The sequence below is a fragment of the Pagrus pagrus genome (genome assembly GCF_965226575.1).
Source record: "Pagrus pagrus genome assembly, chromosome: 16".
In the NCBI taxonomy this organism is placed as follows: Eukaryota; Metazoa; Chordata; class Actinopteri; order Spariformes; family Sparidae; genus Pagrus; species Pagrus pagrus.
This window is the reverse complement of record NC_140200.1, coordinates 3,042,729-3,058,382: the sequence shown is the minus strand read 5'-3', so window position 1 is coordinate 3,058,382 and position 15,654 is coordinate 3,042,729. Positions and strand designations below refer to the sequence as shown.

Genomic DNA, 15,654 nt, shown 5'->3' with positions numbered 1-15,654 from the left:
AGGGCCTCTCTCATGATGCACACTCTGCTTGCGGATCCGCCGCAGCTGGCGAACTGGCCCTGCCTGGCGAGCGGTCGCTTACACCGGCCATGTGTTCTCTACCCTAATTGCTTTTCCAGGGTAGAGACGGAGGGCAGCGTTGTGAAGACGAGACGCACGGAGGGCTCGGCGTGATGAGGGGACCAGGAGGCGTGCGGGGAAGCTTTTTCTGGCCCAGATGTGTGCAGTAGCAGTCGTGGGCCAGGCGCACATCTGCAATCGTTTGAACTTACTGGGGGAATTCCTCTCTCACTGCGTGTCTCCATATATTTTGTCCCGCTGAATCGTCAACTCGGGACAATGAGTTGCCTGACTGCCTCCCTCTGTTCTTCCTCTCATATTTCCCTCCGTGTGTCATGAACTGTTTCCCCCACAGACAGACAAACAGGCTGGTCTAGTAGCGACTCCAGAAGGCGTGGGATCCTTTGTGTGTTGAGGACATTTAAAGGGGAAGATAAAAGAGCCAAGTCTTTTTTTTTTCTGTAAATATACAGGACTTGCGTACGAGGCACAGACATAACAAGCACTTAGCTATGAGGCTGTATTTGGTATCGTGGGCTTTGAGCGCACCTCACCGCACATGCCCTCACCGTGACAAAGAGAAAAAGATTGCAAAGATTTCGGCCGCAAGTGCTTTTTATCAAAGCAGCGAGCTGGAGACGGGTTTCTGCTTGCCAAAAAGGCAGCTGAAAATGTAAATAGCAATTTCATTTTAATGGTGCTGGTAAGTGGTTTAAATTTAACAAAGGGCTAAAAATATCTATTGTTTTGCTGCTGCGTGGGTTGGCCAGGCAGAGCACAACAAAAGCAGGGAGTTTCCTCTTCCTCAGGGCTGTCGGGAGATTTCCTTGTGTTAGCATTTTAAAGATTTGGGACGAGATGTCCTCACTGACAATGATCTACGCTGAAGATTTATCTCAACTCTCGCATCCCTTCAGGACACGGCGTTCTTCACATTCTCTCCTTTCAGCGTCGAAAAAACATCACGTAACATGTACTGGCTGGACCTGCGTCAGCCAATGAAATCATGTTATCTGTGTGTGTGTTTATTTAGGTGATGTCTTCTAATTACCACTCCCTGCAGACTCACACACTGCAGCATTTGCCTGACCTTTTGCATCTTACGCTCCTGTTTTGCAGGTCTCAGGTGACTGGACGCAGGCGGGGGACGTCATATTCTGTGAATAGGATGAATAAATATATACACATGCTTCCACATTTCAAAACAGAACTGAATCAACTGCTTTCTTTGGCATGTAGATACCAGACAGAAAGCGCCTCTATAAATACCAGGCTTTATGTTCTCCTTTCAAGATTAGTTGAACTTTCTAACTATAGAAAGAGTTTCACATGGGGTTTTTTTGTGCTTTGCCTTCTGCAGCCAAGCCAGAGGCTCATGTGTTGCATGCACTAATAGATATTTATATTAAGAAGTGCCAGATCATACGTTCCATTCAGATGATGAGTATGTGCAATATGAAAGATGTTGGTTAGAGTGTTTAAACAACAGAGAATCGGGGTATGAGCTCTCTACACCCGCCTTGTTTGTTTGGTTGTTGAGTTTGGTTAGTTTGTGTAAATGTGAACATAGCAAACATGTCTGAGAACAAGCAGACCGAGGTCGCCAACAAAGGGAGGTTTTCTGTCTGCGTCCGAGTGGACCCTGCTGCAGCTAGTTTCCAGCCGATCACAGGATTTTGTGATGCTACAAATGTGATTACAGCACGATTTTCAAAAAGCCGAAACCTATCCATCTGCTGATTGTGAAATCTGCTCAGGAAGCAGCGCTTTACAGCTTTGCTTTGGTTCGCTCTCGCTCCCGTCGTCAGGATTGTTTGCAGACACGGCAGGCGTACGTTTACAGCACAAAATAGCAGAAAAGGCAAAGTTAGCGACTAGCTGGTCAACATAGAGGAGCGTTCACAGGCTAAAGAACCAGATGTTAGTGTCAGTAGTTGATAGAAACCCAAAAAAAGTTAAAAAGAGAGTAATTATTGGTGTTACATTTGTCAGGTGACCAGAAACATGACTGCTAAAGTTGCTCCATGTCCGCCGGAAGTGCTGTTTTTGCAAACACGTTAGCATTATCAGCCGTGCAAGGTGATAACATGTCGTGTTTAGCTGGTTGCACTGAGCCCACAAGTGGTCTGAAAACACTTAATGCTGCTTCAAATGATTGACTTTTGTTATTGTGTACTAAAAGGCAATTATTTAGGTAATTAACTAAATTAAGTTGTAGCTAATCAGCTGTTCTTTGCATGTTTGTATTCTTACATTACTGGCTTGTTTTGTGGTTTAAACTGAAGAGATGTCTTGAAAAGATGTTTTCTGAATGACACACCAATACACGATGATACAAAACACGTGTTTATCATTATTATAATCGTATCTCGCAATGCATGAGTTTCCAACTTGCAGCTGTATGGTGCCTGTGTGTCTGGAGAACAGAGTATATCAGTGCTTCAAAAATGGAAATGGAAAACAATTTGTGCTTTATATAGCTCGTTCCATTGTTTCTCAGTCATGGTTTTTTTTGTGAATGATTGAGATAAGACGGTTTCAAAAGGTAGCGTGCACACAAATATTAAGCTGAGCTCAAGCTGAGCTATTTGTCATTAACCCTGAGGGCGGGCTGACTGATGTACTGCTTTCTTGTTTCAAACCCTTGTTCACACATCTCGCTGTAAGTCAGACCTGAGAACACGAGTGACAAACACCGGGGGACTGCTCTTTACAGAGGAAAGTACCTAAAGTATACATCTGGACCTCAGTGTCCTTTTGCAGTTTCACGCTCCACCCATGCAGGCCCATTACTCTGCAGAGGATGTTTCACTACTGTTTTGCTCTGACCAACGGTTACATAAGCCATTCTGAAAAAAGGGAGCAGGCCTCCACCCTGCGAGACAAAACACCCACTGACCACTCGAGGTTTCTCGAAGTCAGAAAGGCCAAAATAATCAGACCCACAGCAACTTGTTCCAAGTGGAAATGACATGTATGTGGTCGTGCAGGGAGTCAAAGGTGGACTGTTTGTGATGGCAAACTTTACGCTATTACCTCATTGCACTCCCTTTACTACACAGCTATGTTTGTTTGTTTTTTTTACCCTATTTTACTTTAAACAGGAGCATAGAAATGTTTGAATCGGGGGGCAGACTGCGGCACGGATTCGGGGAAAGTGCAAGGTGCATTTTTTTTTCAATAAGTATAAATATGATATGAGTCAAATTTAAAGCTCTGGTTTTGATCATGAGACAATGGGCACACTGACAAGAAGGTCGCCACCCTTCCTACAGCGGCAAGATGTAAATGACAACTATAAGTGACGCAGCGGCATTGTCTGGCATTTCTTCTCGGTTGATATATATTTATTTATTGTAGTTATTTTATGTCTTCTTTAAGTCGTTTTATGTCTTTGTAGTTGTTTTGTGTCTCATTTAAGTAGTTTGATCACTAAATGGTTGTTTCAAGTTTCTTTAAGTTGTTAGGTAGTAGCTATCTAGTTGTTTGATGTCTGCTTTAGGTTGTTGTTGTTTTATGTGTCTTTGTTGTTGTTTGATGTCTTCTTTAAGTAGTTTGATGTCACTTGTTGTTGTTTGATGTCTCCTTTAAGAAGTTGTATGTCTCTTTTAAGTAGTTTGATCACTTTATTGTTGTTTGATGTCTCCTTTAACTAGTTCTCTAGTAGCTATCTAGTTGTTTGATGTCTCCTTTAGGTTATCGTTGTTTTATGTGTTTTCGTTACCCTTTTGTGTCATTATGTGGCTTGCATCTCATAGTTTGTGTCTTTGTGGTTGTGTTACATCTCTTTGTTTTTCATCTTGTGTCTCTTTATGGTCAGAGTGCGTGGCCATCCTTCTGGCCGTGTCCCTGATTGAAACTCAATTTTATTTCAGTTTGACTGATGCGAGTACATCAAAGAAAAAGTGTGAAATTAATACAAGCTGGTGTTTGTGAGACTATCAGTGATCACTGTGATTATCAGTCAGTAACCGATATAGTGCATATCAAAACTAATCAGGTCAGTTGTGCACAGGGACTTTTGAGAGACTACAACCATGATTTGTATCCTGATGAGAAGAGCGTCAGAGGTGGTGATCAAGGACGCACTGATCCACTGGTCGATGGCTGACGAGAGCTTGAGTCATAATGTGTTTGACAATCAGACGAAACATGATAACGATGAAGGTCCGGCCATTGATGAAGGAGCCGAACTGACTCATACATTCCATTCAGGTCGAGGAGGAGAACATTTTCTGCAGATAGTATAGTCCATAAAGTCCACGTACAATGTGCATCTATCATGAGACAGTTTAATTTGCTTTTCTTCTCCAGCTGTGGTCCGGCCTCAGACAGCTCATAAACTGAGTCAGGCCCGCAGCTTTCCCGGCCATCCAACACAGAACAACAAAGCACTGCACACAAAAACAGCAGAACGACTATAAAAACATAATGAAAGTGTCCCCGTTTGACAGAAAACAGAGCAAAAACAGACAATACACACAGAGACAGGTTGCACACAATGTTGAATTCTTAACTACAGTGAGCGTCTGGTTGGTCAAAATTATAAGAGGCATGGATAAAATGTGTCTAGTGCCTTAAAAATTAAAAATATATCACCTCAGCTGTTTGTTTTTCTTGTTCTTTTTCTTTGCAGTGCAACAGCAGAATGATTAAATAGAAAACCACACGACCATACATGAACTTGAGGCTTTGCCGGCCAGAATTAGCTTGTGGCTGATGTTAATTTTCAAACCTTGAAAACCCCCCATTTTTTTTTTTTTATCTGCATTTAATTTATCTTTTTTTTTTTTCTTCTAGCAAACAGCAGGTCAATCAATGCTTGAGCAGCTGGTCCATCATAGGTAAAGCTGAAGGGTTCACAGGTCATATTATCTTTGCATCATTGTAGCAGCCACCTGTACTAGCAAACTTGCAGCTGAGATAGGAGGCAGCTAGTGCCAGGGACTTTCCACAACCCAGTGTGTGTGTGTGTGTGTTGCACATGTGCTTGTGCGTGCGTGCGTGTGTGTGTTCAGTTCGTCTTTGACACTCGAGTGCGTGTGTTTGCGTGTTTGCATGTGTGTTTTGGGTGTGTAAAGGGCACTTTGTGCAGACAGACAGACCGCCTGACTGAGCGAGTGTGAGAAGACGGTGCAGAGGAGCTTTTACTCACATGTAACACAGATCATAATCATTCATGTAGGATGCTTTCTGTGCATGTAAAAATAAATATGCATGTGTGTGTTTGAGAGGCGATAAAAGGACTGAGTGATGAGGACTCGTATTTCTAGATGCTGATATTGCACGGCTTGCAAACATGTGGATGAAACGTGATTTTAATGCAACAGAGGGAATATTTCCAGAAACGTCACACTATCATCGTGTTGCATGTGATTTGAAAGAAAAGGAGCGATACAAGCTACAATGTGACATATTCTACTCCACTTTACCCCCAAAGGGATGTGGTAGCAAAACTAAAACTATCACTAAAATGTCAATGTCTGTCATTCCCCAGTGACAGCCCTCGAGTCTTCGTCTCGTTATAAGCGGGCTGTCTGTGTTTTTGAGCTGTTAGCCCACGGAGGAAGCAAAGGCTAAGGGGGTGAGACAGGAGACCAAGCAGAGCTGGAAATCCCCTGCCCTCACTAGGCCTGCCTCGTCTTAGACACACAGGGCCCCGCTGAGGCCCACATCAAAGGGGCTGCTGCTGTTCTCATCATCCTCCCTCCTCCTGTCTTTCTATATGTCTCACTGTCCCTCTGTGTCTTTACCCTTCTCACCTTTGTCTCTGTTTCCATTCATATACATGTCTCTATTACAATTGAGGAGCAGCTGTACTGATGTTTTAAAAAAAAGAAAAAAGTGTCTGGATCCCTGAGGAAGTTGGATTGTAGAGGTGGATATTGTGGACAGGTTGTACTCAGCTCTGAAGGGAGTGTGTTGCATCTGCAGCACAAACTTTGCATATTTAAAGTATTTGTAATAATAATTTGCAAGTGACTAATCTGCATGTGAGCCCTGATGATTAACAGGTTGCAGGACGCGTCAGCACACATGGCACTCAGGTGTGGTGAAGTACATTTTTAGGGCGTGTGGTTAGACTCGTGTACCACCTGAGAGTAAATCAGAAGTCAGAGTGCTTGCTAAACTGGTCTCCCCAGAACGCTAAAAAAACACCTCCAGTCCCCACCCCCACTACTGCGAGCCTGCAAAAAAAAATGTCAGGTATGTTTGAAGCAGCAGCAGCTCGAGGCCCGGCGCGTGGACACATGAAGGGTTTTTTAGTTAGGGACAGACCCTTTCACACACATGCGAAAGAACACGAGCTCATATATGCGGGCAAGCATTCATGCATGCACACACACTCTTTCAAGGCTGCACCAGTAAACACTAAGTCACAAGGAATGGCATTGTGAATTCTCAACTCTGGATTTTCCCCCTTAATCACAGATTGCCTGATGACTGCTGCGTGTCTCATGTCTCCCACAAGGAAGCTGCTCGATGTGAATAGATGGGAGTCAGTTTCCTCTCTGCTGCACCAGCTCGCAGACTGTCGGTCACCAATAACGGACATTCACTTAAACTTTCTTTTTTTGCGTAATCAGACTCCAAAATCTCAACATGCGCCTCATTAATAATGTTTCTGTTTATCAGTGATTTATCAGGACTTTTTCAATATGATGTGCTTTACTTCCACCGATTATATTGTCGGAGCAATTTTTCAGAAAATGTCCTCAAATTGTCCTCAAACTTATCCCGGAGTGAGTTTATTTACAATCATTGCATGAACTTCTATGACACCACTGGCCCGTAGTAACCCCAGTTAGTCTACTCCAGTTAAATCCAGTACTGCCCTCTAGTGGACTCTCGGTTCATGATCTTCTCTTGAGCAACTTTAGACTCTAGAGAGAGTGACTTAAAAAAAGGAAGTGAAAATAATGACTAGATAGTCAAATAAAACTAAAGAGAGACTTCATCCACATATAAATAATCTATATTTGACCTGTGATGCTATTTATCCATCTAGATGTTTTTGTTGTGAGATGCTGAGTTTTGATGATAACGGCTGTAGATCTGTCGGCCTTCTCTTGAATATAATGGAACAAGGTGGCTTATGGTGCTCAAAGTGCCAAATAGACGTATTTGAAAAAAACTCAACGGCGACGTCTTGTTACAGAAATCATGACCCGGTTACTCAAGATAATCCACAGACCTTCTTATGAGCAGTTTTATTTAGGAACTATTTTCTTTCCGCAGAAGGAAGCGTGCATCTACTCATGGATGAGAGACTAACTAGGCTAACAAAGCTAGCCATTAATGTTGTCACCCCACGCCGTCCATAGGTAGATGCACGCTTCCTTCTGCGTGTTGATACGGGCGGTGGATGTAATTCGGCTTTGAGTGCCGTTGTATTCAAGAGACATCTCTACGGCTGATCTCAGCCAAACTCAACCAAAACACTCCAGATGGATAGACAGCACGACATGTAAGAGGAAACATATGTGTTTTTGATTTTGTGGGTGAACTGTCCCTTTAAAAACCTGCCTGCACAGTAAACAGTGTGTGCTGTGCAGCTCTTCCACTTTCCTTTACCGACTAATTACAAAGTTAATAGCGCTTCCAGCCCTCTTTCTCACTCTAAATTATTAATCCTGCATATTATATGGTCTATCGAACCTGGACGCTGTGAGTTACTTTTGGGCTGACGCAGCTGAAATCAACACAGCAGCTGCTAAGATTTAGTTTGTGATGTGGTGTCTGCTGGCCGGCGGCAGAGGTTAACGCTCGAGGCGATTACTTTGGGTGCAGAGACGGAGGTAACAGCAGAGAATTTGTTTTCCATCTGCTGAGACCACATAATAGGTCATTTCTTGGCTTGTTAGCTGAGGTGCTGAGCTCATGTTGCAAAAGAAAAGATAACTTTATGGTTATAGTCACCAGTCCTGCCAATCACAACCGACTGTAGGATGTGGATGTGTCAAGTTAAATCAGAGTATAAACTCATTTAAACAAAGTTCACACAGAGATCCACAGAATGCAAATAACTAAACGTTTTGACATGGTTTCAAATACATAGGTGTCTTGTGCTGCAGAGATATCTGCTGAAGTTAGCATGCTAGCCAGCTAGCCCCGGCCTGTCTTTTTTCATTATACTACTCCCAGCTTCCAGTCAGGACCACTAGCAGCACGGCTAACTGAGCATACTTGCGGCAGTTCACTCTTTCTCTGGTGATATGCTGCACCGATTGGTTTGGAGTTCAAGAGGTTGACAGTCTTACATATTGCACCTTTAAAGCTAATATCCAACCTCTACCTTAACTTTCTATCTTGTTCAGTTGTGTCAGTTTACATGGTGTAAAGTTTGACAAATGCACTTTGACATTCTGTGAACATAACTTGCTTTTCTGACATCATGTCCGTTTGCTTGATATTGCCGACTGCAGATGAGCTGCTGCCATTAACCTTTGTGTTAACCCCCCCCCCGCATAACTGGAGCCATTCGGTCCAATAACATTGGAAAGTCCAGCAGAGATACAATCACTTTATCCCCATTCAAGTCAGGCAGGCGCTGAACCAGAAGTTATCCGGCTCGGTCGGCAGAAGTCTCTGGTGCACACGCTCTGTGGGCCGGACAACACAGTAGAGCCGGATATTTTCATACCATGGAAGTTGAGCTTGGCCTCAAAAAGGCCACAGAGCAGCTTTCAGAGGAATGAACGGGGCTCCACCTCCAAAGTCCACATTTAATGTAACGTCCTCAGTGTCTTTAAAATCTCGGCAGCCGGTTGTTTCCATATACCTCAGATATATGAGACTTTTAGAAACAAACAAGTCTTGGGAAGTTTCTACAATGTGTGCATCAGAAAGAAAAATCCCATCTGAGGCTTTAAGTTTATACATAATTGACTCAAAAGCATATAAATAAATAAGAAAGATAAAAACAGCCAGGAGCTGTTTTTGAAGAATCGGAGTCTTTTTCAATAAGAGTGCGTTTGGAGGAGCGCTGACGAGGCCTTCGCCTTCAGGCTCAGATCTCAACTGATACCGATCCACTACCAGCAGAAATAGTCGCCTGTGATTGGAAACATAATTTAAAATCTGCCCCGTGCCCGTGTTTTTCTTTAATTATGCATTCCAGCATGATGGATTATCTGCAGTGTGTCATGACTGTGTGCACTGTGCAGGCTGTCAGTGGGTGGCATTGTGTGTCAGCCTGGATGTTGTGAGACGCTGCCTTGTGTGGCCCCGGCTGTGGGCGTTGGATTGACTTCACATGTGACTATAAGAGATGAGCCACGATCATCATGTCATCACCATAATGACGTGGTGCGAGATGTAAGCCGCCGCCGAGTGAAGCATCAGGCTTCGCTTTCATATTTTTCTTTTTGTGAGTCTGCAGTTTTCCAAATATATAATTTCCGATCGGCGGAGGCTTTTTGTAATCACAGTCGAACGGAAACTGAGCATTCCCGTCACGCGATGAGAGATGATTGCCAAAACATTTCTTAAATTATAGCCTGCGCTGTGATTTTAAATGAAAAACACTGACAAACTGGTTTATTTCCAGGCAACTGGGCTTGTTTCGCTTCCTTGAAGACGTGTCACCTCTCATCCAAGAGGCTTCTTCAGTTCCAACTAACTGGAGGAGTCGCAGGCTTTTAAACTCTGCGTGGGAGTGTCCTGACAGAGTCGTCAGGGCCACTTGTGGGTCGTTGACTTAACCGGCCTTCATGTGGGTTGCCAGGTGCTAGGTGAGCCCAGGAAATTTAAAGGAAACGGAGACAATGATTTATTCTTGAGCCAGCCTGGCTCTGTCTAAAGATAAAATCTGTTTGCCAACTGGAGCAATAACCTTGTTGAGTCTCTGCTGGCTGGTATAAGGTCAGTGTTAGAAATCAGCTTCAGAGCTCCGTCTCAGCGTCTCGTACATCTTCATCCTTCTCACCGTCAACAAGTTTGTGCACGAGCAGCGACACATTTTGCATCATATCCATAGGAAAGTTTTTCTTTCCTCCATTTTCTGACAGTCGACCTGTTTCCTTAATTAATACAGAACACGCACTCTGCTACTTCGAACAGCCTCGCTCTCCCACGCCTCAGTGTCGGGTGTCAGATTGGATTTCCAAACACGCTCATTATTTAAATGCTCTTTCACATTTATATATATTTTTTAAATCAACAGTATTTTGATTCTTACTGTGAACAGAAAACAATCTGACAGCACAGACACAAGTTTTGTTTGTTTTAAGAAAAAGAGGTTTTAATTATAGGCCTCACGAAAATGACTTGATTAAATGTTGTTTTACTGTGAACATCTTTTATAACAGCCAGTGTGATAACTGATGTCACAATAACAATGCAGGCACTGTAGCCGGACGTGTTGTACTATGAAGAGAAGAAAACCTGTTCATCACTGCTGTAACAAATAACAGCAGTTCATGACCGAGCCAATGTCACAGTGATTTTAATATGCATACCACAATAAAGCCCTCCGGCTATTCCTCTGCTACTCATCCATGTTTTCATTCTGAGTATGGCATGTTTCACTGTTGTGTTGGAGGCAGCGGTGCGGAGGTCGTTCCGGACCACAGGAACCCACTCTGACCCCGAGAATGGACGCATTGTGCGGCGGGCGGTCGAGGTCTCTGACCTCAGAGCGGTCTGCTCACAGGACAACACGAGGCTCTTTGTTACCCGCGACAAAGACGACCGCTCACGTCACTCACGCTGCAGCACCAGTGTGGGTCCGTCAGCGAGCAGACGACACAGCACCGCTGCCAACTCTGACTGTGGGAAATGAAAGATCGTCCATTTACATTGAGTTATTTTGACAAAAGGACAAAGACACGTGTGTAGAAATCAGACAAATATTATGATTTTATTAACAATTCATTACAGTGTTACTAAATCAATAGAAAAAAATGCTTAAATTAAGTGCTCTGTCAGTTCAGTTCAAAATAAATACATAAATATTAAAAAATCGTACTAAAAAACAGTTAAAAATGTAAGTTATACTTACTGGTTATACAGACTTAGTCTAACAATGCTCCCTGCCATTGTGAAAGGCATACACACCACATCTACCATGCTCACGTCCACAGTAGATAAGGCTGATAACAATAAGAGCAAACGGAGGAACACTGAAACCCGTTTTCATAGTTTTTTTTTTAACAAAAATGTCAGTCAGTCACTCTCACGGTCCAACGGATGATTTGATAACCAAGGCTAAATCTGCTCAGTGCAATGCAGCTTAATGAACATTAATACAGAACACAGAGAGCTAATCAACATGTGAGGGAGTGTTATAACGGCCAGCTCTTTGGTGCAGTCGGGTCGTATCGAGATTTTGCACCAGTTCGAGCAGATCTGGACAAAAAAAAACAGCTGATGTAGGTGCATCAGATATTTGAAAAAGGCCAGAGTCGAAGGCTATTTCACGTCTTTAGTCGTTTTCAAATATACGCCCTCGTCCAGATCTGTCGCTGACATGGCTGTATTGGTGATTTAGGCACAGTGTCCGGTCCGTCTGAGGCACAGGGGGAGCAACATTTAACCCTTCACTCCACAGCAAACGTTTCAAAATCGGAGGAGGCTGCCGCAGCAACTGGTGGTGCAGCAACAGGCTGGATAACGTGGATGCATGTCGCTCCGTTATCCAGCCGTTGTTGCATCGTAAGTTGCTACACTGTTGCAAAAGGGACACTGAGTAGTCAGAGGAGTCGCTCCGCCGCTACCGATCTCGCTCCGACAACCACAATACAGCAGCACTGCCCATCTAAAGCCGCGTCGTACACAAACCAAACGGTGCTCGGTGAAACAAAACAGTAGTGTTTCCTTCTTTTACAAACAGACAGACATTAAAGCACAAACGTCCATTTTTCTTAGGGATGCTTAGGTCGCCGTGACGATCGCCGGGACTACGATGGTGCTCGAAAGCGCCCGGTTTTCATTCTCGATCTGGTAGGTCACGTCGGGGCGAGCGTCGGCCACCTCCGGCCGCTCCGCCATGGTGATCGCTTCGTCTTCGTCGTCCTGAGGCTGGTCGACGGATCGCTCCGCTTCCTCCGACAGCCGGTTTTCCTCCTTCTCTTCCTCCCTCTGTCACACAGGGAATTACATCAGCTGGTAAAGTGAATACAAACTCACAACAACAACAACAACAGAACCTCAGAGCGACATACCTCTTTCTTCATCCTGTAGTATTCGTCGATAGCGTACTGATACTTGGCTGATGTTATCCCGAAGAGGGAGGCCATCCTCTCCCCCAGGTAGTCGCAGGCTGGAAGAGAATAAGAAGCAATTTCAGCTTCCATATTTCTGTGAATCAAGAAAGTACCACTTCATCTTCAGGCTATATGACTTTACATATTCTTGTTCTGATCCACTGCTAAGCTCACAAACTCTGGGTCTGCAGCATCAATTGTTCAGACTTTATCTAAATGTACACAGTGTTGCAAAATATAGACACTCTAACAGAAGAAATGTTCGAGTTTGGTTTGAGGATTTATATGTCTGGGCCATCGTAGCCGGTGGATATCTGCAGGGTGGATAACAAATATCCAGGCCCAGACGCTGTCGTCTCTGTGCCGGTTATTCTTTATATAACTATAAGACAACAACTCACTCGCCAGCTTACAACAGGCAGACGAAGCACCATTAACGAGTGCAGCAACGTCAACTGTACAACCTCATCTGACACATAACCCAGCTGTGTGACGCCACGCCGGAAATTATGAAGACCGTGCTGAAGGGAGGCTCACTTTATGATATTCGTTGGAACATAGAAAACTTTTGGAAAGAAGTGACAGCCCCAACAAAGGCCCTGTCTAAGATGAGCTTGTAAAACAACACAATAATCCTTTTATCTCACATAGTCACATGTTAGTGTTTTTTAAATATCATGACAAATAATCTAATCTGAATAAATTGCTCGTTAGTTTATGTTAGCTGACTCTATTTCTAATCTAACTTAACGAACTGTCGCTCTCTGTTAGCGGAGTGGAGAGAGGCACTTAGACGAAACGTAACATCTGCTCACATATTGCTAATAAAAAGTGATTAATACGTGTAAATTGCTTCAGATTGTGACACAGATCCCTTTTAAAACTAAAGTTCTTCCTGCTGCAGAAGCAGAGAGGAGACGTACTGATGCACAGACGTGACTGCCCACCTGACTGTAGCATTTGTATTTATAACACACTGAGCTAATTAGCTGTGGACGCAACGGCGTGCGTGCGATTAATATGCAGCTATAATCACCATTCATTAGACTGCTAGTGTGTTAAAATACAATCTGTTCATTAAAAGCCCCGTTTTAAAACCAGCGTTCGTACACAGATGTGGAAGAAACGTCTTCTCTAAGTCATGGTAGACAAAATGGCTCCAGTGATACATAAAAAAAAGACTATTTTTTATTACTTGTTAGTTATTTTCAGGATCCCGTACGACAGATGTTGTGCGTACACAGTGAAGATGACCTGCAGCACAGCCTCGTGCTACAGGCCCACGGTTTCCTTCAGGTTGAACGTAATGGTGTTGATGAACGAACCTGAGATGGTGGACGTCGCAGCTCTCCACATGTGAAACCAGAAGTACGGACCCCAGGTCAGCTTCGACTGCAACACACAACACGTACAGTCAAGAGGAGACTTCAGACAAATGAATGTTTCCCCCTTGTCCTCACACACAGACTCCCCGTCCCTCCACCGTTCCTCACCCTCACCGCATCGACCGGGGAGGACAGCAGGTCTTTCCTCTCCGCCTCCTTCTCCTCCGCCTCCTCCTCGTCGGTGCTGTACTCCTCCATGGTCTCCCCGCTGGAGAAATGGATGATCCTGCGAGGGACCTTCTCCCTCTGCTGCTGCTCCTCCTCCTCTCTCTTGTCCAGCTCCCCGAGCTCCACGCTCTCGAAGTCTTTACCCGGGTTTGGGCTCTGGGTGTGGGAGGACATCACAGGCAGACATGGAGACAGTCAGGGCCATAGGACACTGAGGACACTGAGGACACTGAAGTCAAAATCGGCCATGTTTGTTTCTTTTCTTCTTCCTCTGTCAGAATTTGGGTCCAGTTTTCATCTTTTCACTGGCACTGATATTATTTTATACTTTATAATATCTGTCATGTCGTTAAAATAAACAATTATAGATGATAAAAAAAATGCAAATTTATGGTTAATTAAACTTCAGCTAACAGTTATTTCAGCTAAGAAGCAGTGAAATGTTATTTATTAGCAACTGTTTATTAAAGAGTTGCAGCCGATGTTAATAAATACTGTGTAGTTCATTTCTAAACATTATTCAGGTGAGTTACAACAGGTGATTTCAACCTTTACGATTAATTTATGAAACATTTCATCATGAAATTACTCAACTAAATCTAATTAATGATACATTTACCACTTATTAATGTTGCCCGTGTCAGTAGGTTTAATACATTTAAACCAAAATCGGCCATATTTGTTACTTTTCTTCTTCTTCTGTCAGAATTTGAGTCCAGTTTCCATCTATTTGCTGGTACTGATATTATTATTTCCTAAATGATTATCAGTCCTGTCAAAATGCAGAGAAATGCACAGATTTATACTGTAGTGTGCAAAATGTTCTGGATGGATGGGCTGGGTTGGGTTGGGGTGGGTTGGGGTGAGGGTGGTGGGGCAGAACCTCAGTATTTCTAAAATCCTGGCTCCGGCCCTGCAGACAGGGTGTGTTATCATGAGACAGGCAGTTATTAAGTGCAGAGATAAAACAAAACACACACACACACACACACACACACCGACATGACACAGCTGACAAGTGACAACAAGCTACAGGCGACACCACCACCATGACACCACCGTGACACCAGCACAACAACACAACAACACAACACAACACACTGTGTGTTATCGAGGAGGACGCTGTTCACAGACCTGCTGCAGCTCCATCGTCTGTCCTATCGACACGTTCACGTTGGTGAGATACAGCGAGATATCGGCCATTGTCGCCGTCTTCTTCTTTGTATCTGAGGATGCTGCTGCGCCCCGCGACGCTGCTCCTCCGCACGACCAGACCCGGAAGTGAAGTGCGTGCCTACGTCACGTCCACGGAGATTTAATGTAAACATGGAGGTGATTCGGCTTAATGCGAATAATTACTCTTTGTGGGTTTTTTTAATTTAGACATATAGACATTTAAGAAATAAATACATATTTTTTAATTTTTAATTTTATTGTTCTTGTTGTTAAATCAACTAAATAGGTTAATTTAAGCTTTTAATTGCTTTGGAAAATAATTATTAGTTATATATTTTTTGTAATTTTACTGCATTTATTTATATTATTTATGGAATTAAAAATGTGTTTACGTGTGAAGTTGTTACTGAAAAATGGCAGAAAATGTTAAATTATTGATATTTCAATAGAGAAAAAAATTAAAAAATTGAAACTATATCTACTAATAGTTACTTTTTTCCACATTTCTATGATAATTAGTAGGGTTTCCTTTATCGTATCATGGTGTTATTATTTTATTTTCCTTATGCTTTTTGAATAGGTTAATATTATTTATATTCATTTCTAGAGATCATTTTCCAGGACATTTTCAGTGACGATCTAACTGTTGTATAAAGTAC

General features: G+C 43.2%; 1 protein-coding gene across 2 annotated transcripts; it reads right to left on the bottom strand.

The window, feature by feature from the left end:
- Window positions 1–10,896: 10,896 nt before the first annotated feature.
- On the bottom strand, window positions 10,897–15,088 carry LOC311272142 (protein FAM177A1-like). 2 transcript variants are annotated; one of them, XM_084378309.1, is made up of 5 exons: window positions 14,954–15,088; window positions 13,760–13,975; window positions 13,592–13,658; window positions 12,225–12,322; window positions 10,897–12,141 (listed from the first exon to the last, which is right to left on the bottom strand). In XM_084378309.1, the coding sequence occupies exons 1-5, from the start codon at window positions 15,020–15,022 to the stop codon at window positions 11,935–11,937; spliced, it is 657 nt and encodes a 218-aa protein (XP_084234435.1). In that variant the 5' UTR covers window positions 15,023–15,088; the 3' UTR covers window positions 10,897–11,934. The 2 variants fall into 2 exon arrangements, with proteins under 2 accessions (XP_084234435.1, XP_084234436.1); XM_084378310.1 differs by having other exon boundaries at window positions 13,766–13,975.
- Window positions 15,089–15,654: the final 566 nt, after the last annotated feature.